Source organism: Diadema setosum, chromosome 15 (genome assembly GCF_964275005.1).
Source record: "Diadema setosum chromosome 15, eeDiaSeto1, whole genome shotgun sequence".
Lineage (NCBI taxonomy): Eukaryota > Metazoa > Echinodermata > Echinoidea > Diadematoida > Diadematidae > Diadema > Diadema setosum.
In genome coordinates, this window is record NC_092699.1 from 21,011,895 (window position 1) to 21,038,663 (window position 26,769).

At 40.1% G+C, this 26,769-nt stretch overlaps 2 protein-coding genes across 2 annotated transcripts in view; one reads left to right on the top strand and one right to left on the bottom strand.

Moving 5' to 3' along the window:
• Window positions 1-8,434, bottom strand: part of LOC140238934 (5'-3' exoribonuclease 1-like) — a 95,818-nt gene extending 87,384 nt beyond the window's left edge. Inside the window, exons 1-2 of the mRNA XM_072318832.1 lie at window positions 8,256-8,434; window positions 2,477-2,608 (exon numbers count right to left, since the gene is read on the bottom strand). Of these exons, the coding sequence (XP_072174933.1) occupies window positions 2,477-2,608; window positions 8,256-8,330 (207 nt within the window). The 5' untranslated portion in view covers window positions 8,331-8,434. The remainder of the gene's footprint in view (window positions 1-2,476; window positions 2,609-8,255) is intronic.
• Window positions 8,435-24,776: 16,342 nt separating this feature from the next.
• LOC140239074 (tRNA pseudouridine(38/39) synthase-like) overlaps window positions 24,777-26,769 on the top strand; it is a 103,616-nt gene continuing 101,623 nt past the window's right edge. Inside the window, exon 1 of the mRNA XM_072318971.1 lies at window positions 24,777-24,807. Coding sequence (XP_072175072.1) covers window positions 24,778-24,807 — 30 coding nt within the window. The 5' untranslated portion in view covers window position 24,777. The remainder of the gene's footprint in view (window positions 24,808-26,769) is intronic.

Genomic DNA, 26,769 nt, shown 5'->3' on the forward strand with positions numbered 1-26,769 from the left:
ATCCCGTGATTTTGCTATTAACACTTCCCTGAAAAAAGCCCTAATTGTTTCCATTATTTTTTTTTTTTTGGGGGGGGGGGGAGGGAAGCTAGAAAAAAACTCCAAGTATTGCAACAAAAGTTTGCACCAGATCGCTGAATTTCAGGTCTGAAAATGTAAAATCACCTAGCAGTGTGGAAGGAGAAATATCCCTTATGTACACCCTCGATGTGTGCATGCCTTTTCTGTTTGATTGCTTTACAAGAGACAGCGTTCATGAAATTCATTAATTAATACAAGAAGTTTATTCAAATGCTACCACTAATGTCTTTATAGGCAAGTTGTTCAATAATAATCGACATCTAAATATCCTGCTACCTTAATTACACAAGTGTGGCCGTTTCAAGTCCATAAGACGCGCAAAAACACGCATCAAATTGCGCCATTTACAACATAAAAATGCAAAAAGTTCTCACCCTGGGAGGGGGAGGGTGTGTCCCCCTCGCTCGGCTCGGTCGCTTCGCTCCCTCATAATACAGCCGCCCCCTCCCCTCCCCAGAAAGGGGGGGGGGGGGTGGCATGACCTTGACCCCCCCCCCCCCCCCACACTGGAAAACGTTTTCAAGGTATCTTTTTGATATGATTTTTTAAAATACTTCTTAATTGTTTTGAAAGTGATCTCTTTTGAGTGATACAATAATATAATGATAAAACTGGAACCCTAATGACGGTTGAAGATTTTTTTTTACATCACCCTGCTGTTGGAGGATCTGTCCTTGCTGAAGAGTAGTGTGAAACAATTCAACAATCCTACCTGAATGAAGTGCTTGTTCCCTTGTAGTGTCACCATTGGTTATACTGCTACAGGCAGAGGTGATAAGACAGATCTTCTGTTCTAGCAAGAACCAAATATTTAAGTTTGTCTACTACTTTATTTGGTTCAGATGTATGGATCATGTTCCTGAATATCAGTCTTTTTCCTGAAGATACTGTTTATGCATCTATTTCATCTGTTTCTTCTGGATGGCTGGTAATATCTCTTGTCTCTCTCGTTTGGTCATTGTGACAAGAATAATGAGCCGTTACAGAGCAGAAGTATTCAAAAAAATCATATCAAAAAGATACCTTGAAATTATGTGTATACCAATGTATACAGAAAAGCAACATGACTATTTTGAAATACTTCTGATAATACTACAGTCGAATCCTGTTATAACGAAATGCTTGGGATCACATGAAATACTTCGTTATAAGCGAATTTCATTGTATGCGAATTGGTTGTATTTACAGGGAATCGGGACTCAGCCAGCATTGCTTCGTTGTAAGCGGTCATTCGTTATAAGCGACTACGTTATAACATGATTAACCTGTATTGTTTTTATCAATGAATCTAAGCTTTAGGCCTTAATCTTCATATATTTTTTTTTTTACATTATGCACCTCCCTTGTCCAAAAAAAGGGGAAAACTTAAATGATAAGTCAGGTCTTTGCGCGATTCTACATATAAAGTCTACACTACAGCATGTTGATGGCGGCCATCTTGAAAAATGGACGCCATTTTATTTTAAGACATCAAAACATAGTAATATCCTGAAACTAACCTCAGATTTGAATTCTCCATCCCTAAAAACCTTTAATGCCCATTTTGGATGTGCTAGGGGGGTTAAAAGTAAGTAAATAGCATTTTCAAGATGGCCGCTGGCGGCCATCTTGGATTTCCGTGTATATCTCAAATTGCTCAATGCTGACAGAGCTCCAGCATGTGGGATTGATAAAATAGAAGGTCTAAACATTCAATATCACTTAAAAAAAAAACTATAACATTCCAATGCAACCTTAGCCCCAAAATCAGGGTTTGGCTGCCGGACTAATTTGACGCATGTGCAGATTTGATTTTTCAATGCCCACATATACTGTTCTTTGAAGTCAAATCTAAAATTTGGTGAATCTATTGAAAACAATCCTAAGAAGACTACCCATGCAAAAATAAATCCCCCAAACATAGAATAGATGTGCATGTACCGTATACCCTGCACACTCAAATGCAAGGGTTTTTTCTATATGCTAACAGAGTGATTCCATTGACATAAACATTTTGATGCAAGCACAGTCAATGATACAGTCAGTATGTTGATCCTTGACCTGAAGTGCAGATACTGGGTAATTTGGATGATCAATGTGAGATGCTGACTTATGAAGATATTATTGCTAGGTGTGTCTACAATGTGACAGCAAGATGATTACTCTGAAAATACTAATTAGATCTTGTCGTATTAACATAACAACACTAAAATTTTGATGCTGATCAGTCATGTTGTGCTTCAAAAGGAATGTCTAAATTTTGGACAGAAATAACAATAAAGGATTTTTCTTTAGAAAAAAAAGGTGATATACATGTAATGCATATATAATTTGATAAATGTATCATATATACACAGTGCATTTTTATGCAAAACACAAAAGCCAAATTGTTGCATGAATTGTGCAAACAAGGTACCTCTATGTAATGAAAGATGGCTTTGAACATCTGCTCTTCAGTCATTCGAAAGTGAACATCATCATCATTTGGATGAGTGCAGGTGTGAATGATGCCATTCATGTCAAGATACAAATTATCAAAGTCTGGAATCTGGAGGTGAAAAAAGAACAGAAAATTAAAGGTATACATGTAGGCAATATATTCATAAAATATATTAACAACTCATTTAACTACTATCACTTTATCAAGTATGGAGAAAAAACATGAACTACACATATGATGAACTTAACATTTGGCAAATTATAGATTTGCACTTGTGCAGCATTATGGTACCAGAGCTTGCCTCTTTTCCACTTTCAACAACACACAATTCTTGCTACAAAAGTATGAGTGATCCAGCCTTCTCAATTTCATTTCTATCTTTGCTGGAACTGCCTACGGCCTACATGTGTAATCAAAGTCACTTTCATCTTGGTCTCGATCTTCACCTCAGAGGAAGGCATTCTGGTGGCTACGATTTATGATCAAAGTTGAAACTAATGTCAAATGAAAGTTTTCTTGTCTGCTTCGTAAAGACGACAGTTGTATTAATACATGTACTAATAGTAGCATATATACACAACATGGAAACACCATACACGTAATGATGTATGTACAAGTGCACTTGCCAATTATTCAAAGTGTTTACGAAAATCGTGTCCAGACTAATAATTCGATTTTATACCACACAATAAGACAACTTTTTGTAGACCGTGGTCTAGATCTGGAGGAGTATGGTTGGACCTACTACTCATCGACCGCCTAATTTTTATTTGCTTGATAAGAATATTTAACACTGAATTTCACGTAAAAACTTGACCTACGTGATTGAGAAAATCCAGCACTATCAAATGCTGTTGTTCCCTTTTCAATACGAAGTTTCAGTGCAAAAATATCGCCATTGAACTTGAGTGGCCTCTTTCAGGTCCCTGCGGTGCTGCTCCTTTTTTAGATCGACCGCTGTTTTTGCATTGACCACAATGCACACAAACCAAGTTGTATTGAACACTGTGTTGTACGAAGCTTTTTAGAAAATGCATTGACATTACATTATGATTCGGTTAAAATATTCATTCGCAATTTTGTCCTTGATTAAAACCATTAAAGAACAAGTTCACCTTAATTAACATAAGGATTGAGAGAACGTAGCAATATTTGTAGAACACATCATTGAAAGTTTGAGGAAAATCGGACAATCCATTCAAAAGTTATGAATTTTTGAAGTTTTTGTGCAGTCACCGCTGGATGAGAAGACTACTGCAGTGTATGATGTCACATGCGTACAACAATACAAGGAAAATATAAAGAGAATTTCACAAAATTTAATCTTCTGAAAAAAGTACACATTCCCCTGACTCGTTACTGACATATGTTATGGGTAATATTATTCCCATTGCCTTTAGGAAGAGGCAAGTCAAGTGCTCTTTTATTATGCGAAAAAAGTGAGAATACATGTATGCTGAATTTTCTTTACATTTTCTTTACACTGTTGTACTCATATGACATCACGAGCCTTAGTAGTCTCCTCATCCAGCGGTTCCAACACAAAAATTTTAAAAATTCATAACTTTTGCATCGATTGTCCAATTTTCCTCAAACTTTCACTAATGTGTTCTACTAATATTGCTGCATTCTCTCAATCCTTATGTTTATGAAGGTGAACTTGTCCTTTAATGAACAGTGAATTTTCGTGTTTTCCCACACATCCTCATCAACGGTCAAAGCCAATACATTTTTATGTGCTCTACGAGCAGTACAGTGCTTACTAAGTGTTCTGTGCTCCAAAACTACGCGGTCGGTTTCAAAAAGGGTGGTCGATTTGTAGTAGAGCTATCATACATTAAAACTCTAAGTCTATTTTCCAAAAAATCAGAGTACATAATTTTGCTATTTAAATTCATAATTGTCAGGACTTTGTGAATTAAACTGGTGCTATTTTCGGCCAAAATTTTATCCTCCGAGTACGGAATTCAGAGCCACGAAAAAAAAAGCGTCCGGTGTTTATAGTCCCCTAACCCTCCCCGCCCCCCCCCCCACACACACACAATGCCATGTCGCCTCATTCTCTCGATCGTTTGCATGAGATGGTACGCTGTAGAATCTAGAACACCTACTAAGTACTCAGATCAGACCTAGTACCAGCCAGTTTAGAAACAGAACTTGGCATCGGCATCTCTGTCGAAAGCAAAACACAGTCTTCCTCCACAATGCATACCTTAGTACCATACTGAGTAGAGTTCTTTAGTATGGTAGCCCTACTACATATCGACCACCCTTTTTGAAACCGACTGCGTAGTTTTGGCGCACAGAACGCCAAGTATGGTAACGGTACCACCTATCTGCGGGGTACCTTGACATTGGCATCCTGCGTATCATGGCTATTTGCGTATAGAACGAAAAGGTACGCGCGGGATTACCGGTAAGTGGCATTACAGTGTAGCTATGAACGCGATAAAAACAAAGAAACGGAAATCAAACTCATAAACAAACTAACAAACCAAACTAAACAGTTTCAATTACACATCCGCTAAGTAACAACGCATGACTGAAATTCACGTGTATTACCTATGGAGGGATCAGAGGGGGTGCCGATCGTGAGCTACCCTTTTAAGCCGTGCGAAGAAAATGGATCGCATGCACTAAAATTGCGTTATTTTCCAGCAGAGATTCAGAATCAAGAGGACGGTCACGATATTCAAAACTGCAGTATTTATGGCATATTTGAGGTAAAAATTTGGCGAATTTGTTTTATACTTTTGGGTCAATCCACGTCAATTCATTCAATTTTCAGAAAAGTTGTCACCCGACCCCCTCCGATTTTCTTAAAAATCGCACCAAATGTTCCCCAGAGTGTCTGAGGGATATTCTGAAAATATTTTGCCCCAAGGTCAATTGGTTGCTAAGATACAGCCTCACATAGCAACCAATGCGCATCCAAAAATATCAGTTAAAAGGAAATTAGGCATTTTTGATTGACTGTTCTAGCATGGATATTAATGCAAAAGCGTTAATTATCTGGAAATTGAGAGAACTTTAAAGTCTTTGCAAGAAAAACTGACTGTGACGCGAAATTGACATTTCATTAACTTACACGAGGTCACCGAAAATGGTGTTAAATGTTAATTTTGAAAATTTTGATGCATATTTAGAGGCTAATATCTTCCACATTTCATCACCTTAGGTTCTAAAATATTATGCTGTTGAAAGCTTTGACTTGCTCATTAATTTTGAAAAAAATCAGCGCATTCGTGCCCACCGTTTTTACGCAGAGCGCCCTCAAAGTTGACAAAAATGAAAAATGTGCCAAATTCAAGGTCACAGATCACCCTTCGTCCCACCTAGGAATGGCATCAACTTTTGTATCTTGATAGACATTTACCTATATTATCTTAGGTTACCAAAGAAATTTTGCTACCGAAATGTTCAATTACAATACACGCTCCTCGTCATTAATGCATTTGCCCAGACCCAGAACCTTGTCTTACCAACATAATATTCTTTTTATGGGCCCCAAGAAATGGAACAATTTATCTAAAGACATAAGAAATACACCATCTCAAAATTGTTTGAAATAAGATAAGACTCAAGAAAAAGTTGTATTCATCCATATAAGGTAGTTTATAGTGAGGGCTGCTAAATTTCTCTTGATTTATTAAAATGCATTATACATGTACATGTATGAACAATGTTGCCTTGTTTCTTTTAGTATTACAAGTGTATATTTTTGGGTTCTCTTTACCTCTCCTTAATGTATTTTTTCTTTCTTTCTTTCTTTTCTTTTCTTTTCTTTCTCTTTTTCCTTCTTCCTATCTGTTTTCCTCCTGCATCCTTTAGCTTTAGTCTCTTGTGTATCTGTATTTCGTCTTGTAAATGTATATTAAAGGGTGTGTACAGTTCTGGTCGAGGTGAGGATTTAGCTTTTAACGTCTTGCGAGGTATTCAGAAACCACTCTATGAGATGTCAAAGAGCATGCAATTCTAAGGGGTATCAAAAGTTTATTCGATGAAAATCGGTTTTAAAGTGGCTGAGATATCCAAAAACAAGGTGAAACAAAGAGATACTAATAAAGTTGGGGCATGTCGCCTTTTATTATTAGCACTTTTTTGGATATCTCAGCCATTTGAAAACCAATTTTCATCAAATAAACGTTGAATCCTTCTTAAAATCACATGCTCTTTCATATTTCATAAGAGGCTTTTCATTATCTCACTTAGGAATGTTCAAAACATGAATCCCTACCTAAACCAGTACTGTACAGTCCCTTTAATGTCTTTTTAGCTATGTTTCAATCAGATTCAACTACGTTTTCAAATGTTAAAGGTGCACTCACTTCAAGCTGTGCTTACTGAGTTGTCACCTCCAGTTTGTCATTACTGAATTGTTGCTGTTGTTACACGAATTGATCTGGAAATAAATGTTCTATTGAATTGAATTGAATTGAAAAAAATATTATAGTGGCCTTTAATACGCACGTTATCACGTACACATCCACATGCCTGTAGGCCTACACACTATTATTTATTTCGTACGTACGTATTGTTATTATGTATGTACGTATTATTTATTATGTACGTACATATTATTATTACATACGTATGTATTATTCTCACGTAAGTATGTACTAAGTTTCGTTTTTTGCCATGTTGGAAAATGTCCCCAATGGGTCTTCGTACAATAAGGAGCGGCACCGCGGGGAGCTGAAGAGAGGCCACTCAAGTTCGACGGCGATATTTTTGCACTGAAACTTCGAATTGAAAAGGGAACAACAGCATTTGATTGTGCTGGATTTTCTCAATCACGTATAGCAAGGGTACTACTAGCTCTCGCGCAGGGACTTAATGGTTGCGCACAGCGTAAACTGCGTATAGCAAGCAATATTACGCTAGGACTAAGCGCAAAATTTGCCGATACGCCCATGGAATAAACATACCTGACAACCGCTAAACATGAGAAGGAAGCAGGTAAGAAATTTTGATTTCGAACAAATTTTTCACTAAATTTCCAATTTTTTACCTTGTTATTTACCTACCTTAGCTTAAAATCTTTTTTAAGGATGTTGTAGCCTAGAAGTGTCGTCTCGCTTGTCTTGTTCGTATGATCGTAGCCGACAGAATTCATAATTTGTTCGATCGATCATTTATAATATTCTACGAAAGCCGAAGCACGTTACAGCCACAGAAAGGGGCAGACACTTTCACGCATGAAACTACATAGGGCAGCTGCGCGACCTTTACATACCCCGAGAAATTGAACGCATAAAATTAAGTCCGACATACAAACGGCGACAGCGCACTTCTCCGTCATCGACATCGTATCATCAGGAGATTCTGGGAGGTGATTTTTCTGCATTTTCGTGATATTTATTGAGAAATTCAGGTACGATTGTGGAATAATTTCTATTAGAAATAAGACTAGAACTCAAACTATTAAATAAGAGCATCACAAATTTTCGAGCGCGATATCTAGACCCCTCACTCAAGCTCAACCATACGTCGTAGGTCAAGTTTTTACGTGAATTTCAGTGAACAATCTTATCAAGCAAATAAAAATTAGGCGGTCGATGAGTAGTAATTTAGGTCCAACCATACATACACAGCGCCCTGTCACTGCACAACTATGACAACTTCAAGTGTAACAAGGGAATGGGCAATTGCCTCATAATGACTGTAGGGAAAATACTGACAAACTTGTGTAACGTTAGGCCTAAATATTAAACGTTAGATCTAACGTTAAACGAAAAACATACGGCCTACCTACCTGATTTTCTTTAACAACTTCACTCAAGCATGGATATCGCTCACTCTGCCATCTGTAGAATTTAGGAACCCCCATTTTGGTGGCGTTGCTTCTTGTAACTGGTCCTGAAATCAAACTCAAAAACTAACAGTTAGACATCTAGCTGGTGATGTACATAACCAGCAGCTAGTGGAAACCGGTTAGAACTTCGGACCAGAACTTCTACCCTCAGTCCCGTTGGTTTGGTTGATGGTTAGTGTACAATCAAAGATAGAGTGTATTGTACGATCTTACGATCTTTGGTACAATGTGTGTACGTAAGTAACTGTATTATAATGGCATCTCAACGTTCAGGTATCCGGTACACGCATACTAATGTATACATTAGTGGCAGGCCAACATTGCCATTATGGTTGGCTATCGCCGCCAAAACGCGTACAAACACCACGCGCGTGCATGTCAGAACGTACGCATGCAATTAGTAATATTCGTAACGTATACATGATTCTGTCATAACGTACGCACGAACATTTGCCATTAAACTTCTATGAAATTCTTAAAGGTGCATGGTCCCGGTGGCGAATATTTTTTTCGTACATGGAAACGCTATGGGACATGAATTATAAGATTAGCTGAAATTTTGAAGTGCGCAAGCGCGTGGACTTATAAATTTCTATAGCTTTGGCCAATTTGTACAGAATGAATGGACTCGCATACGGTACATATGTACATGATCACGTGTGATCACTGCGCGCATACGTACATACTCGCTATCCAATTACATTTGATTCGCAGTCGGTCAGTGTTCGCAAAGTTCATCCCTACTATACGTAACCCCGCTGGAAATATGCGGGGAGCGAGCGGAGAGCATAATGATCGCTGCTATAGCCAGCTCAGGCCGTGATTGTCAGCTAGGGCAGCCGGCGGCGTGGATAGGAGAGCAGGTACAACGTGTAGCTCGTGTGAAATGTACAACTTTACAAGTCACAACCTCTACAGCCATAGGCTTGGAATTGCGTATCCGGGCACTTACCCCCTGGGCAGCTACCCTCCAGATAACTACCACAAGGATAATTACCCCCAGGGCTATTCCCCCCTAGGGCAACTACCACCCGGACAAATACCATCCTAGGGCAATTACCCTCCAGGGCAATTACCCCCTAGGGCAACTACCCCCCCGGACAACTACCCTCATAGGGCAATCACACCCCAGGGCAATTCCCCCTCGGACAACTACCCACCGGATAACTACCCACCGGTTAACTACCCCCCGGAAAATTACCACCTAGATAACTACCCCCCGGATAACTACCACCCAGATAACTACCTCCCGGCGAACTACCCCCTGGATAACTACCCCCGGATAACTACCACCAAGATTACTACTACCCGGAAAACTACCCCCAGGATAACTACCCCCCCCCCCCCGGATAACTACCACCCGGAAAACTACCACCCGGAAAACTACCCCCTGGACACCTACCCCCGGATAACTACCACCCGGAAAACTCCCCCCCCCCCCTCGGAAAAAAATCCCATAGATAACTATAGGGCCTATACCCCTGGTTAAATACCTCCCTCACCGTGAAAGACATTAGCAGCTGTAGCCACGTTCTCCGACATTTTGTGTTCATTTCGTTAAGACATTCATGTACTATAGTATATCATTATTGTATACATCTGTACAGGCGCGGTGGAGCACCCCAATTTGCATCTCATTATCGCCCCGTTCTATTTGAATTTCCAACGGGCATCCACGGCTGCCCGAAACTGAGTGCATGAAAAAGTCAAATCTTTACCTTCTCCTTGTGCCGCTATGCGTGCCGCTAGTAAACTCAAACTTCCCACACTATCTAAGTTTTTAAAAATCTTCCTTTTGATGAAAAAATTATGAAATTTGCTGCACTAGAACTTGAGATATTAAAGCTTTTTGAAAATCACCTCTCGCAAAACATGCTCTCTGTTTTTTTACGACTGGACCATGGCCGGGCTCCAATGTGTCCGAAATTGGCAACATAAGTTCATCAGGCCTCAATCCATGTATGGTGAAAGTTTTCGCTTGATTCCACCTGTACTTTTTGAGAAATCAACTTGTTTCTACAGGGTTTGGAATAGAAAATTATAGTCAGCGAAACATTTGAAAATGACGTCATTTCTTTTCCCGTAACATGGGGATGCGTGCGTGGATACGTGAGATTCAGGATTTCGTGCGTTGTTGTTGGTTTGCATGTGACGCTGTGCGGCCGCAGTCAATTTTGCCAGCTGGGATTCTCGTGCTGTGTGATTTGGTAAGTAGGAAGTTTGATGAAATTTCATTCGTGATAATCATATTTGAATGTTGTATTTCTTACAAACATCTGAATGTTTCGTTTAAATGAGTAAAATAATCATAACAATGTAACGGTCTGACATGATGTGGTTTTGATCGGACTCTGCGGCGCGTCTCTGTCGAGGCCGAGCTCGAGGTTCGGCCCGGCCAGGCCGGCCCGGGCGGTGGACCTTAGCAGTTGGTAGAAAGCTGAGCGGAGCCTGTGATTGTGTTTGTGAATGTGTGAGGCCCGGGTGTGAAGCTTGTGATTTTGCGCGTTGTTTTTGCGATTTTGGTAGCACATGCGATTAACTTCTTCATAAAAATCATAAGCAGGAATGTGTTTGTTATGAAATTTTCTATTCCTAGTTATGAATTCAGCAATGACCATGGCCAGCAAAGCTGAATGAATAACACCGTATTTAAGTAACACTAACATTTAAACTCTAAATTATAATAAAATTCAAGTAGAAATCAAAGCACTCAATCATGCAGATCATCCCTCTGTTAACTTGTGAACTAGAATCTAATATTACTTCTCTCGGAATTAGAGCTACGGTCACAGATATCCCTGCAAATGCCGTACAAAGATTTTTGTCCATTTGGGGCTGTACAAATCGGTCATTTTTACAGTGTTCGTAAGGACTTCTGTGACCGTAGCTTCAGTGGGATGCATACTTCTGTTTATGCGTTTCTGTACGATTGATGTGCACCGAGTTGGAAGAGGCAATCATTGAGGAAAGTGATGCTGCTATTGGAATGTGTGAGAAGGATGCAGGGCTGCCAACATTGGAAACTACTTGAGAGTGAGACTCCCATAGGCCAATGCTATAATTTCGGAGTCAAAATGAGTGAGATCAATAGAAATGCATGCAAATGAAATAAAGTTTTAGAGTGAGAAAGGACCAAAATGAGTGAGTCTCACTCTCAATGAGTGAGAGTTGGCAGCCCTGAGGATGATACATGATTTTGTAAATGTGGACAACATCTGAGAGGAAATATGGAAGGATTTGTTGGAAGAAGGTGCATACACATAATTGTAGCAAAAATTACTAGTACTTAATACATAAAAACACTTTAAAACAATGTACATAGGAAGAAAGACAGTACCACACACATGATAGTGATAAACACACACACACACAAAAAATTAATGCCTACCTGCATGTACATCAATAAAGAACATGCCGCTGAAAATAATTCAGATTTACATAAACTGGCCCCCCATCTGCTTTCGTCCAACTATGCCATCCACCCAGTAGAAGGTAATCAAAAAAAAAAATAATAATTTAAATAATAATCATATAAATAAAAAAAAATGATAAAGATTGGATTTTCTGTGTCATCGAATATTTATGAACAAATAGTTTTTCCTCCTCCCCCCTCCCCCTTCCCTAGGCCAAATTTTCTTCTTCCTCACACACATGCCATGTAATGTGACACAGGAGTAGATTTTTTGCATTTAGATCTATATTGTCTCAGAACACAGTTCTCAGTTTTTAGATTAACATGTCAGCTCAGTTCAGTCTGCATACTTCTACTTTCTCGTGTTTTTGTTTCTGTTAAAATATCTCCTTCGTAGAAGGTAAGAAATTACATTTATTCAATCAAATAAAAGTGCAGTGGCCGAGTGTCGCACGGCGGTGACTGCTGAGCTGCTGCCGCGCACGCTGCATGCAGCAATGCGTTGTGTGTGCTGTGACATGCAACGCTACAGTGACGCGATTATATATACATGGGACCGACCTGTACGCTTAGCGTTCGTGTCATTTTTGACATCACCTTCTGGTTTTTTCCGACACAACCATGGCCGGGAATATTACGGTATGGCATTTAAAATGCAAGCAGATAAATAAATGTCGGTGTACTTTGTCCGAATGGCGCTTTTGTTCCGCAATCACACTTCGTGAATCTTAGGATGATTTTCGAGGCATATTTTTGGTAATTTTGCTCGCCAGGTTTTCGCTAAAATTTCACATTTTATCATTGTCAAATCCTTTGATATGTTATATGTGAATATTCGGACATGTTTTCAAATTCAAACTAACTCAATTTTAATCCAAAAATAGGTTTCCTTAAATTGTTATTAGCGTGAGAAGTTGTTTACTTTTTCTCAACTACGCGAGTACATGTTGTTTACTTTATGCAAATGAGGCTCGGCTGCCGATGGATTTCTGCGAGATAATTGGGGTGCTCCACCGCGCCTGTGTAATGAAGCCTACTTTTATGTAAGCCTACATCTACATTGTGTGTATGTCCTATACGTACGCACACGTGTGTTTCACGCACTGAAAAAGATGATTATTGAGTTGCTGCAAAGAAGAATTATGTCAGGATTGGTTATTGGTTATTTGTTATTGGTTACCCCAGGGTTCTGTTGGAGGCCCGGGTTTTTTTCTTGTTGGTTTTTGGGTGTTTTTTTTTCTTTTTTTGTCTGTTTATGTAACTAATCGGTAAAGTATTGCGCAAACATTGTATTGGTTATCATTGTTATGCATATGATACACAACTTCATTTTCTTTCAAATCTGCTGTGTCTTCACTGTCATCGGCCATTGCAAAACTTGAAGCATGTTGGCAAGACCTGAAGAATCTGGCTTACATCCAGTGCCCTTACACTGAATGATGATAAATCTTGAGTTGTTATATATATATATATATATATATATATATATATATATATAGTTTAAAGAATTATATGTTAAGTAAAATCGATCATTAATGATGTTATGTCCATATCGGTCCTGTCTGTAGCTCTTGTAAGCATTTAAAATCTGTCAATCTAAAGTGTATTAAGTAGAAAGGACTGAACGGGGAGGGTATGGAAGGGGTTAGACCTATCCACCTCTTACGCGAGGGAGATTTTATATTTTCAGAATTGAAATTCAGCCATCTTTGGGTGAAATATTTAGACAGTTTTCTATCAAAAAAGTAAGAACATATCCACATCTCGGGAGTTACGAGGAGGAGCAAAATGATATGTTTGTCCTCTGTACTTTTCTGGGGGAACCATCCCCTCCCCCACATCATCGACGCCTCTGCATATGAGGGAGCTTTTGAAAGTGAAAGATCTGCTGCACACTCCTTGATAAAATATAAGGAAATACGTCAATCTCAAAAGTGTACAAAGTCTATCGAAAGGGACCCAGTAGCGGAGCTTTTGCATGTTCAGATGTTTATGATTGTAATTCAACGATCCGGTGCATAGTTCTGGCGGTATTTGGACAATTTTCCATAAAGAAAGTTCGAGATTTGTCCTCATCCCGGGAATTGCTTGGGGGACAAATGATTTGTCTGCCCCCAACATTTCCGTAGGGGCGGGGCAAATGCCCCTTTGCCCCCCCCCCGATAGATTCGACCCTTCTGATCATCCCTGGGTATGCCCATAGATGTATCCTGACAGAGTCATCATCGTTATGTCGATATTACTCTCTTCGCGAGCGAGCGAAGCGATTGAGCGCTTGAGAAAATTATGTATACATTATCCTACAATATAATACTGCTCAGCTCTGTATCACATTTCTGCTTCCTCCATTTTTTCTCAAATTTCAGGGGGGGGGGATGATTGTACAGGCCACCCCCCCCCTCCATTTCAGGGGGAATTTACGCACATGGCTGATATGCTTAATCATGCTTTGCCTTCTTCTCGGTTGGGTTTTTCGAATCCGCTATTGTGTAATCTTCCAAAAAATGTCACAAAACTTCAACGGCTGCAAAATTTTGCCGCCCGGTTGTTAACTTTTACTATACTAAGCTTTATTCCATATCTCCAATCATCCGTTCCTTACATCGGCTTCCTGTAGTTAAAATAAATAATTTTCAAGATCTTGTTACTCCAAAAATCCAGGGGAAAACATGGATAGGGTGATCGTGCTTTCTCCGTTGTAGGACCAGAATTGTGGAATCAGCTACCTATTCAGATGAGGCAACTGTCATCTACAAAATATTTAAATCAAAACTTAAAACGTATCTGTTTCCCTCACTCTGAGGACTATAACTGCACTCTATAATGTTCGGAACGATTGCATTCTTTATCTGGTATGTGGTTGTTTGTTGCTTGTCATTTTCTTCTGTGTTTTCATGTTTGAACATGTATAATATATATATTTATTTTTATTTTTTGAAACGCCATGAGCATCGAAAAAAAGTGTACATGCGCCCTGTGCAAGTATAGCCACCATTATTATTATTATTATTATTATTATTGTTATTATTATTACTATTATTTTCATTACTACTATTACTATTATTATTATCATCATCATCATTATTATTATTTTTAAAGCAAGCAAGCTTTTCACTATTGCATTCCTAGACTAAATGCAGAAATGGGAATCTCTGAGCGTTAGCCTTGGATGACCAGCACGGCCGCAAAGCAAGCAAGCAAACAAGCTAGCAAGCAAATTAGGGACAAGACAAAAACACAGATGGTTAATGTATTATCGACTCGGATGCGGCTCGGGAATACCAAAATCATTGAAAAGAAACGAAGAAGTAATCACTGGGATTGCTAAGACTTCGTTGATACCCGTTATTTTTCGCTGTTCACAGAATATGAGTTTTTCGACTGAAATAACAAACGATGTTAGAAAATAAAAATGGGAGGGGTAATTTTCTTGTGGTAAATCAATGGGCGGAGAGGTGATTGTTCGGGGCCTAATTTTAGAAAAGGGCAATTTTAAATGGAAGTACAAATGTTCTGTGTTAGCTATAATCTATGGTGGTTAATGCAAAATGATGCAGCAGGGCAATACTGAAATGAGTGCTACAGTATAAACAGAAAATCGCATCGAAATTCTCCTAGACACATCTGAAGTCAGTGATAAGCATTGTCAAAATAGATATAGTAATGTATTCATTAATTTATGAAATAAATGTGATATATGTGGGCCTATAATTAGACATAATTGTGGGATATTGCGGCTACTCCATGACCTTTCACCCCAGGCAGAACTGCCTCTGAGTAGTTGTCTTAAGCCGTGGGTTCGGGGGTGCCCAATGGGAATTGTCCTGGTGAATTGGCCTGGAGGGTAAGAAGTTTGATATCCGGAGGTATATGTTGTAGGCTATCAAGATTGGTGGGAGAGCCCTGGAGGGAGTAATCACCCGGTTGATGTTTATCTGGTGGGTAATTGCCCTGGGGAAATTCTCCTGGTGGTGGTGGGGGGGGGGGTTGTCGGGGGAGGGGGGAAATAGTTGCCCTATGGGGAATAGCCCTGGAGGTAAGTTGTTCGGGGCTAGCCCTGGGATTGCCCTGGAGGGTAATTGCACTGGGAAAGTTGAAGATTGCAGTGGTAATTCCCCAGGGTAGTATTAATTATCAGGTAGTAGTTGTTATACCAGGGGTACTAATGCGGGTAGTAGTTATCCCGATTGTAGTGCAACCTTCGTCATTTGTCGGTGTTAGACCAAGGAGGTTCTCTCATACCTCCTTGGTTAGACAATGTGTTGTCACGGAAACAGTATTTTTAGAAAAAAAAATAAATTACCAGTGTTTTGCTCACTCCATTGGTCAGGTTTCTGCATTGAGATTTTGGTAAGGATAATCAATTCTAAATGAGCTGAACATATCTTTGATCATCGTTGGTCAATGTGTTGCCGTGGTACTATAATAACACATTTGTTTTTCTGAAAGAACATAAATCCAATCACCAGTTTTGCTGGATGAGCTAACACCATCAGGTCAGGGTGGGGCATCGGTAATATTCAGTGATTGTTTAAGTTGTATTTGTATTTGAATTCACTGCTTTTTTGTTGTTGTAAAAATGTACTATTTGATAGTGCTATCTGGGGATAGTCATCCGCGGGATAGTTATCCAGGGGGTAGTTATCCGGGGGTATTTATCCGGTTACAGCTCGTTATTCTGAAGGTTCGTTATTCCGAAGGCTCTTTATTCCTAAGAGTCGTTATTCCGAAGGTTCATTGTTCCGAATTTCATTTTTGGATTAACCAATCTTCGGAATAACGAACCTTCGGAATAACGCCACAAGTTTTCGGATTAACGAACCCTTTTTCATTTTCGGATTAACGAACCTGTAGGTATAGGGAATTTGCGTGTTTCGGATTAACAACCCTTCGGAATAACGAACCTTCGGAATAGCGAACCTTCGGAATAACGAACAGCACCCAGTTATCCAGGGGGTAGTTATCCGGGGGGGGGGGGGGTAGTTATCCGGGGGTAGTTATCCAGGGGGTAGTTATCCAGGGGGTAGTTATCCGGGGGGTAGTTATCCAGGTTGTAGCTGTCCGGGGGGTAGTTATCCAGGGGGTAGCTATCCGGGGGGTAATTATCCAGAGGGTAGTTATCCGGGGGTTGTTATCCAGGAGGTAAATACCCGGGGGGTAGTTATCTGGGGGTAGTTATCCTAGGGGTAGTTATCCAGGGGTAGTCATCCTGGGGGTGGTTAACCGTGGGGTAGTTGTGCTAAGGGGGAATCGCCCAGAGGGGTGATTGCCCTAGGAGGGTAGTTATCCGGGGGGTAGTTGTCCTAGAGGGTAATTGCCCTGGAGGGTAATAGCCCTAGGGGGGTAGTTGTCCGGCGGGTAGTTGCCCTAGGGGGGAATTGTCCTGGGGGGTAATTATCCCAGTGGTAGTTATCCGGAGGGTGGTTTTCCAGGGGGTAGTGTTACTAGACCCTTGGAACTGATGCCACATTACCACTATTCGTACATGCATAGATGACCGAATAAGAGCTCTTCCGAAATCTTTTGCACGACCTTTTTGCCGATCGGGTACTACTACATGTAGTATTCGTAAATACACCGCCACCAAAGTAGGCCTACTCCGTACTTCTACTTGGCTATGATTTATGAAGCGGACAGTGTATTCACAATCGACTTCTCAGTGCTGCCATTGACTCAATTCAATTCAATTCAATTCAATAGAACTTTTATTTCCAGATTTATTCGTGTAGAAACAGTAACAATTCAGTAATGATAAACTGGAGGTGACAACTCCGTAAGCACAGCTTGAAGTGAGTGCACCTTTAACATTTGAAAACGTAGTTGAATCTGATTGAAACATAGCTCGCTGATTGGTCAATAAGCGTACGTACGGTTGTTTTTGAGCGTACGTACGATAGTTTGAGCGTACGTACGGTAGATGGCGTTAATGGCAGGGATGGCCAGCCATACAAATGTCCATTCGTACGTTATGACAGAACCATGCGTACGTTCTGACATGTATGCATATGGTGTTGAGACGCTTTTTGGCGGCGATGGCCAACCATTTGCGTGTTACGTTTTGTTTCATCACAGCGCTGCGTACGCGTGTACTCAGAATCCGCTTCATTCTGTTACATAGAACCTCTTTGGTTACACCATACTACAACAAACGCATAGAGATAAGATAAATCACTATAGAGCTCGAATTGCGTACACCGCTGGATCACTGTGAGAGATTGAAGATAGGCAACGCGCCATCTTATGTGGGAAAAACTCTCAAATAGGCCTAAACAATACATTAGTGATAACACAAAATCTAATAGGAATCTGCGCAAAAAAAAAAAATAATAATCAAAATGTTTAAATGTAAAGAAAGAAATGATAATAAAGGTGAATATTATGGAAAATACATTCAGAACACAACAAAAATTATAATTTTCCGAGGTTTCCATCGCAGGGAAGACACTTGCCCCTGCCCCAGCCACGAGCACTACCCCGTTGACCCCCCCCCCCCCCGACACACAGGTAACTTACAAGCTTCCCAAAAGGAAAAGGAAATCCGCCCTAGTAGTGTCTGCCAGGTGTACTCATTCAGAAAATTGAACATGCACAACGTTTCCTGGGAATAAATATCCATAACACAAACGCACGAGCAAATCTGTCTAACGCCTTGTAGGCCTATACGTATAATATTACTGCCCAACACAGTGGCAAAAGAACTAGTGACAACGTGATATAACCAGGGAGGTGGTTCCACCTCCCTGATATAACCATACACACGGATTTAAAGGACAAGTCCATCTTCATAGACAATAATCCCTGGATTGAGTGAATGCAGGAATATAGTAGAACACAACAGGAGAGTTTGAGGAAAATCGGACAATCGGCCGTTCAAAAGTTATGAATTCATTGAAGTTTCTGCCCAGTATATAAAAAGTGCTGGATGAGAAGACTTCTATAACACTCAACAGCTTGTGATGTCACATGCGTAGAACGATATAAAGAAAATACAAGGGCCGATCCAGGAATTCTTTAAAAGGGGGTGCACGCATCCCCCATTTTTCTTTTTCTTTTTTCTTTATATTAAAAAAACAACAACAAACAAACAAACAAACGGAGCGCAAGCCCGGTGCGCTCTCCTTGGATCCGCTACTGAAATATATAATGAAAATTCAACATACATGTATTTTCATTTTTTCTTGCATAATGAAAGAACACTTGACTTCAAAACGAAAAGGGAACAGGAGCCCGGTTTATTGCAAAGAGCGTACAAACCTAAGAGGGTGCACTCGAGGCAGTGATATTGCGTAGTACGCTCACGGGCAGGTGCAAGCGCCATTTTAGGAAGCAAAGCGATCGATAGCGGGCGGATTTTTACGTGACCCTCAATGGAGAGGTATCTGCCTCCCTTTCATTTTCTCCTTTTTAGAGAAGCATACAGGGTAAAAGAAGGACTTCGGACCTCATTACTGCATTTATAAGTATCATTCCTGCCTAAGAATGAAATATAATTGAAAGAATGCTCTTTATTATCCAATCTGTAGTCCCTCAAAATTCGAGCTAATTCCTAATGATAATATAGGGAGTACACATGGTTTATGGTGTGTGATGCATGAGGGTGCTTACAGCTTAAGAGCCCTCCCCCTCTCCCTCCCCCCTCTCCAACTCTTCTCTTGGTCAACGATGCAGGCTAATATATCATGATTTTCCCAAGAACAACCAATAGAAATCATTGTAGGCAGTCAATGAAATTTCCTTTCTATAAAGTCGTTTCCAAAAAAAAAAAAAAAAAAAGCTGCAGAACATTATATTCTATTTTTTCTTTTGGGGTTATCTTTCTTTCTTTCTTTCTTTCTTTCTTTCTTTCTTTCTTTCTTTTTTGATGGGGGGAAGGGGGTAATGTTGACCTCTGATGCATGTGTGCTTTTTCGCTGTTGCACTTTTAAACTTGTGAATTGTATGTCTCTTTTTTGTACTGATCATTATTATAGACATCAACATGTTATTATCCCTGCATGTCGGCCGGGTCGCTGTGTATATTTTCAACGACACGCATGTCAAATTTCACATATTTCTTCGTACATTCTGTTGAAAAAGTAAAAAAAAAAAGATTTGAATTTAAATTTGAATTGTGTGTGTGTGTGTGTGTGGGGGGGGGGGGGGTTTGAACGTACATTAATCGCCTTTCTTGGCCGTATACATTGAGATCGTCTCTTGGACGCAAATCGTATACCTCCAGGTCTGATCTCAGTGAGGATAACCACTGCCTCCTCCATACCGTCGGAGCTTTGGGATTTTTCAAGAAGAATTCAACAGTCTCGAAGCCCACTTTGGTGAAATGATATTTACAATGTTTTAACCAAAGAGAGTCTGGTACAGTGATCCTTGGCGGCTGAGATATTCTGTCATCTCTTGATCTACGTTATCGGTCTTCACGGTGCACTCTGTATTGAAGTGGACAATATAAAGGGGCCGGGCGGGGGGGGGGGGGGGGCTTAGAAGATGTCTTCCTCCCACACGAGGGGGCTTTTGTATTCTCAGAATTGCCGGTGCAATTTTCAATCAAATATTTGTAATCTTTTGAACATGTTCGCATTGCAGATCCTCGTTACAAGGTCCATAGTGCTAGAAAAAAGAAAAATATGAATACTAAGTTTGAAAATACACTGGGATGATCCAGAAAAAGAAAAACCCAGTGGGCGCGTTCTCCCCCCCCCCAAGGTAAGATATAAGGCCAAAAAGGCAGGGGCAAAAGAGAGAGAGAGAGAGAGAGGGGGGGGGGGGAGAGGTGTAGATGATCAGTAGTGCTATATAGCTCGAACTTTGAGGGATTACAGATTTGAAAATATATTTTTTTTCATTTGTTGGCATAAATGATGTTTCTAAATGGTAATTTGAGGTCTTAAACAAAGCTATACCGCTTTTTGTCTCCATAAAAGGGAGAAAATGAAGGGGAGGCAGAATTCACTCCTATAGGTCACGTGTGTACGCTCGCGATAATCCAGCGGTTTGCTTCCTAAAATGGCCGCCGTTGGGCTTCACGGAGTACTACACATTACGTGTAAAATCGCGAGAGTGCACCCTCTTAGGTTTGTACGCTCTTTGGTTTATTGCGACCACAGCGAAATATAGCAGACGACGCATAACCTACGTTATAGATGCAAGTACACTGTACCACGATCGTGTCGATATTCCGCTTTCTGCCTTCTGTACGAAACATAATTCTCATCACATTTGTCTTGCGAAATTGCTGACCACTTTTATCTAAAAATGTGAATAGCGGAGATATTATGTGCCGTCTATGCTTGCAATATAGAGACCGAATACGACGTATTCGGTCTCTATGCATAATTGCAAGCATATACGGCACGTAGGCCTACTAGTAGTATTATCCTCACAGGTAAGAACCACTTTGTTCTACATGATTGTAAAGAGAGACGCCAAATGCGTGTTGAGTACAATGGCCGTGGAGTGATATTGGACCGGGTCGGGATAGACGAAACAGCAACAGCAATGTGCATGAGTGAGCAACAAGTGGCACGAATGAAGACGCCAAAGCTAATAATCTATATATCAAAACAGAATTTGATTCGAATGCTCTTGTTGGACTGTTTTTGGAGAGGGTTTTATACACACATCAAGAGCAATGGCAATTTTGTGACGAATTTAGAAACAATGAATAAGCGTAACAGTATAGCTCGGCAGAACAGAAAGAAGTTTACTGACAATAAATGATTTTTTTTTTTGGTTGCTTTAAAGTAGTGTGTTTCTATGGTTATAAATTGTGGTCTTCCTATCTTTCTATGCACAGATAAATTATAAAGGACCCTCGTTGACAGTCTCAAATTAACGCGCCGACCCCATACGCCCAGACTTCTCAACCGAAACAAATTACATTCTGCACTTAAATCCACGGCCGGCGCCTCGTTTTTAAAACGGGAGGGGGCAGTTTATATTTCTGAGAGGCTGAACATAAAGATACTGAAGAAAAATATAAGTGATATGTTATAGGTTCAGGGAATTCGTATGAAAAGTGAAGTCAATAAATAATAATTTGACAGAAAGGTTGCATTATCAAAATCTTAACTGAAAAAGTTGAGAGGGGCCTTGAAAAAAAGATACATGCATAACTAAATTATGAAAAAAAAATCATAAATTGAAATGGAGATAATTGTGTTAAAGAGAGGTGATGAACTGAAAGAAAATGAAAACTTCTCGAGATAAGTATCTCCTGAACAGAAGAGCTGACCCATATATGCTATCCCTTACTAGTATCTGTATACGCCGAATATTTCGCGAGGTTTTTATTTTCGCGAATTTCGCGAGTCAGGTGCTATTTGCGAAATTAAAGGCACGCGAAAATAATATTGACTCTGATCCCGCGATGTGAATGTGACGTACGCGCGTACACTTCTCCGTTCCGTATGACTCCACGATCGCGATTAAGCACTCGCGAAATCGTCGGAAATATTCCCGATTCGCGAAAATTTAGACTCGCGAAACTCAACACAAATTATGCATCTCTTCCTCTTCACCATTTCCTTCCACAACACACTCAACATTTCAAATCACACGGCAATACATTTAAAAAATCAAAAGAGCTCTCTAAATCGTCACTCACAATCAACGCTCATTAAAATAGGCCTATCACTATTAGCTTAATTACTAGTAATCTTAGTAGGTATATACACAATATACTTTATTGAAACAGGGCGGTAGGACTTTTTTCTATTTATTTGCTTCATTTTCTTCTTCCACAGGACATATCATAATAGGAAAAAAAAAAAAAAGATCACAAATGATCTTATGAGTACATGTGAGTTGAGTGTACCATGAAAATTAGATGTTTGTGAATTAAATTAATGCATGTCCCATCACCCTGATCAAAAGCACTGAACACTGTGTATCACGCAAGCACACCGACAGGTCATGGAAATCTATAGGCATATAGTTTTACTTTCAACATAATAAACCAAAACCCAAAGAGAAATGTGGATTGAATGAACAGCAGCAACAATAGTAGAACACATCAGTGAAAGTTCATGACGTCATGTGTGCACAACAATTATAAAGAAAATAAGGGAATTCCACAAAAATTCATTTTTCATGAAAATTACACATTCCATCATCAACTTGATACTGACAATATTCCCCTGCTTTCTGAAGGCGGTTAGTCAAGTGCTCTTTTCATTATGGTAGGAAAGTGAAACCATGTTTTTTCCTTATAATTTCTTGATAATGCTCAGAATAGGTTTTTTTTTTTTTTTTCCTCTAAACGTCCCCGTCGCCAAAATCTAAAGCTCCCTAATCTCTTTTTTCTGCCACAGAGTTCTCTGCATGCGCTACCATTCTAATTTTCGTTCTTCAAAGCTCTATGGTACACTCCGTACAGTGTTGTTCACACCTGTAAATAAAAATAAATGAAGAAAAAAATAATTAAAAATCATTAATGCAGTTTGGCATAAAACTGAATAGCTGCAGATATTAAGTATGAATTCCTCTACAAACTGCATTTTGATTTGAAGATGAAAGCTTTTCTCATGGAATTTGAAGGGACTATATTTCATTGGGTGCGTGTACGGAAAATAGGTGATTTTTTTTAGTGAAAAGAACTCGTAGTCTGGTTTTGCGGACCCTTGGACAGAGTTTGAGCCGATCAAGAACCTGCCCTGGAAATTTGATGGATGACACAGGCGCGGTGGAGCACCCCAATTATCTCGCAGAAATCCATCGGCAGCCGAGCCTCATTTGCATAAAGTAAACAACATGTACTCGCGTAGTTGAGAAAAAGTAAACAACTTCTCAAGCTAATAACAATTTCAGGAAACCTATTTTCGGATTAAAATTGAGTTAGTTTGAATTTGAAAACATGTCCGAATATGCACATATAACATATTAAAGGATTTGACAATGATAAAATGTGAAATTTTAGCGAAAACCTGGCGAGCAAAATTACCAAAAATATGCCTCGAAAATCATCCTAAAATTCACGAAGTGTGATTGCGGAACAAAAGCGCCATTCAAACAAAGTACACCGAAATTTATTTATCTGCTTGCATTTTAAATTTCATACCATAATATTCCCGGCCATGATTGTGTCGGAAAAAAACAGAAGGTGATGTCAAAAATGACACGAACGCAAAGCGTACAGGTCGGTCCCATGTATAATTAATCGCGTCACTGTGGCGTTGCATGTCACAGCACACACAACGCATTGCTGCATGCAGCGTGCGCGGCAGCAGCTCAGCAATCACCGCCGTGCGACACTCAGCAAAATTGACTGCGTCACATGCAAACCAACAATGAGCACGAAATCCTGAATCTCACGTACCACGCATGCCCAATATTACGGGAAAAGAAATGACGTCATTTTCAATTGTTTCGCCGACTACAATTTTCTATTCCAAACCCTGTAGAAACAAGTTGATTTCTCAAAAAGTACAGGTGGTACAAAGCGAAAACTTTCACCATATATGGATTGAGGCCTGATGAACTTATGTTGCCAGTTTCGGACACATTGGAGCCCGGCCATAGTCCAGTCGGAAAAAAACAGAGAGCATGTTTTGCGAGAGGTGATTTTCAAAACGCTTTAATATCTCAAGTTCTAGTACAGCAAATTTCATAATTTTTTCATCAAAAGGAAGGTTTTTAAAAACTTAGATAGTGTGGGAAGTTTGAGTTTACTAGCGGCACGCATATCGGCACAAGGAGAAGGTAAAGATTTGACTTTTTCATGCACACAGTTTCGGGCAGCCGTGGATGCCCGTTGGAAATTCAAATAGAACGGGGCGATAATGAGATGCAAATTGGGGTGCTCCACCGCGCCTGGACAGGGTATAGCTCACTTATCCAGGTTAGTGAAGATGGAACACCTCATTTCTCCCAGCTATTCTACAGAATTTTTTGACATTTGAATTTTAACAAACGTCTCTATGGGGAATTATTTACCCGTTTTGGTTGCTGAAGGTACTTAAGCAGCCCAATCAGTCAGTCAAACAACCGCCACCTGTCATTGAGCAAGGCTCTCTTCACCAACAGCGAGAGGGCCTTGACAGAAGGCTACAAGCGGTCATGATGGATCACCGAAATCAATGTGTCCAGGTAAGATAGAATCATAGAAATCATCATGATCTGCGATAAAGAAATGTGTCCGACATTCGTGGTATTATTCCAATAGGCTTATTCCCATGTTATCGTTATCTATGCAGCTTAAAGCTAGTTAAAGGTTAATTTCTCGATCTATTATGCATCCAACGCCAAAGCAAAGAAGGCGCGGCGGTAGGCCTATGTTTTTACAGTCCCGAATGTACAAACCCATGTGGGTTATTATTATTTCTTCTTCTTCTTCTTCTTCTTCTATAAATTTAATCTTCAAAGGCTATAAAATGCAGCTTATCACGAAGAAGAATACAACTTGTGTGCACGATGAGATAGAGGAGGGGTGTGGGCTTAATCACAACAACTGAACAAGGTGTGATTTTAAGGTGGGTCATTGAAGAGTTCCTTGAATGTTCGATTCTATTTCATGATTTTCAGGTGAACGTGAGACTGCAGAAACTACAGACAGTAAACTTTACCATTGTTTACAGTCACTTATAGAGCTTGGAAGTTTGTTCCACTCGGGTATGCCATGGATCGGATCTAGGCCTAAATGCAAATTTGTCAATGTTGCTTCTAGGCGGTAAAGTGGCGGCGGTATGTTTGGAAGCACATGTCGTGATTTTTCCTGGTTTTAGACAAGTTAAATTGTGAAAAATGTATCTGGATGAATTGCAACAAGGTCGTTTGTTCATGATTCTGTACACCATAGACATAAATGTCTGCTCATACAATGTAACTGCGACCAGCAGCCCCATCATATGCATAGCGTATGCGGACTGTAGTATTCAGGATCATGACGGGGTAGTATCGCGGACAAATATCAACTTAAAATCAAAAAATTTCTTCAATTTGAAGATTTACCAGTGAAGTTGAAGTATCGACAACAGGGTTCGTGCAACGTTTGGTTCTGTCAATAGTCCCTTTCTGTTCGAATTGATGACTTGATGTGACTCGGTCGAGAGGAACCTGGGAGAGCTACACTGAATTGACGGCCAGCGCTTGCGCACACAGACATGGTATCTTATCCAGTCAATGGATTTGAAATTTGTGCGCATGTGATATGTACGCATGCGCTGGCCGTCAATTCTGCAATTGTGCACTTTACGGCCCTATATTATCAGTACCTCATTCGCCGTGTGCCAAGGTGATTATATCCCATGAACCACACCGCACTGAGCAGCTGGCGAGCTTCTCTTGCTGTATGGAACGCTGTTTGACAAGTGATAAGGTCAAGAAAAGCCTGCCTCACTCACTGCGCTTCTGCAGAGCTAGCTGACACATCGTAACACTCTGCGATCGCAATTTTGCATGCCTTTGCTCTCCGCAGCAGGATTATCGAGCTTTACATTCTATATACAATGTTGCATCACAGAAAATTGCCATGATCATTGCGCAAAGTGTGAGAAAGTTGGCAGTACAGAGCTACCAAGTCTCACACATTCTGCGTGAGACTCAAGCATTTTGGTGCCATCTCACGATCTCACGCATGGCACCCATTTTTCTCACGCATCGGGCGAAGTCTGCAACTTGGGCCTATAATAATGAGCATAGCTCAAAAGATTAAAGTGATAGTTGCAATTGAAGGTACATTTCCCTTTTGTCTTTCAAAGTAAGTAAAAAATAGTCATAAGTATGCACTTGATAGCACCATTAAGAGCTAAAAATTGAAAACCGTGAAAACCGTGGGAGGCCACAGGGGGAAAAACCCCTCCCACACCCTCGCTCGCGCGCACATTCGCGCGCCAAGATGCCGAGTCATGAAAATTTCACTCATAAAAATGTTTTGAACTTGACATCCCTGGCAGTAGTCTGTGATACAATTAGATTCCATTTTTGAACATCCTAGCTTGCACCAGCTCGCCACAACAGTTACGTGAATATTTTCATGCCTCTTCATCCATCCCATCATAAATCGCGCGACCAACCACGTGTTCGAGGCCTGTGTGTGTGTGTGTGTCCATG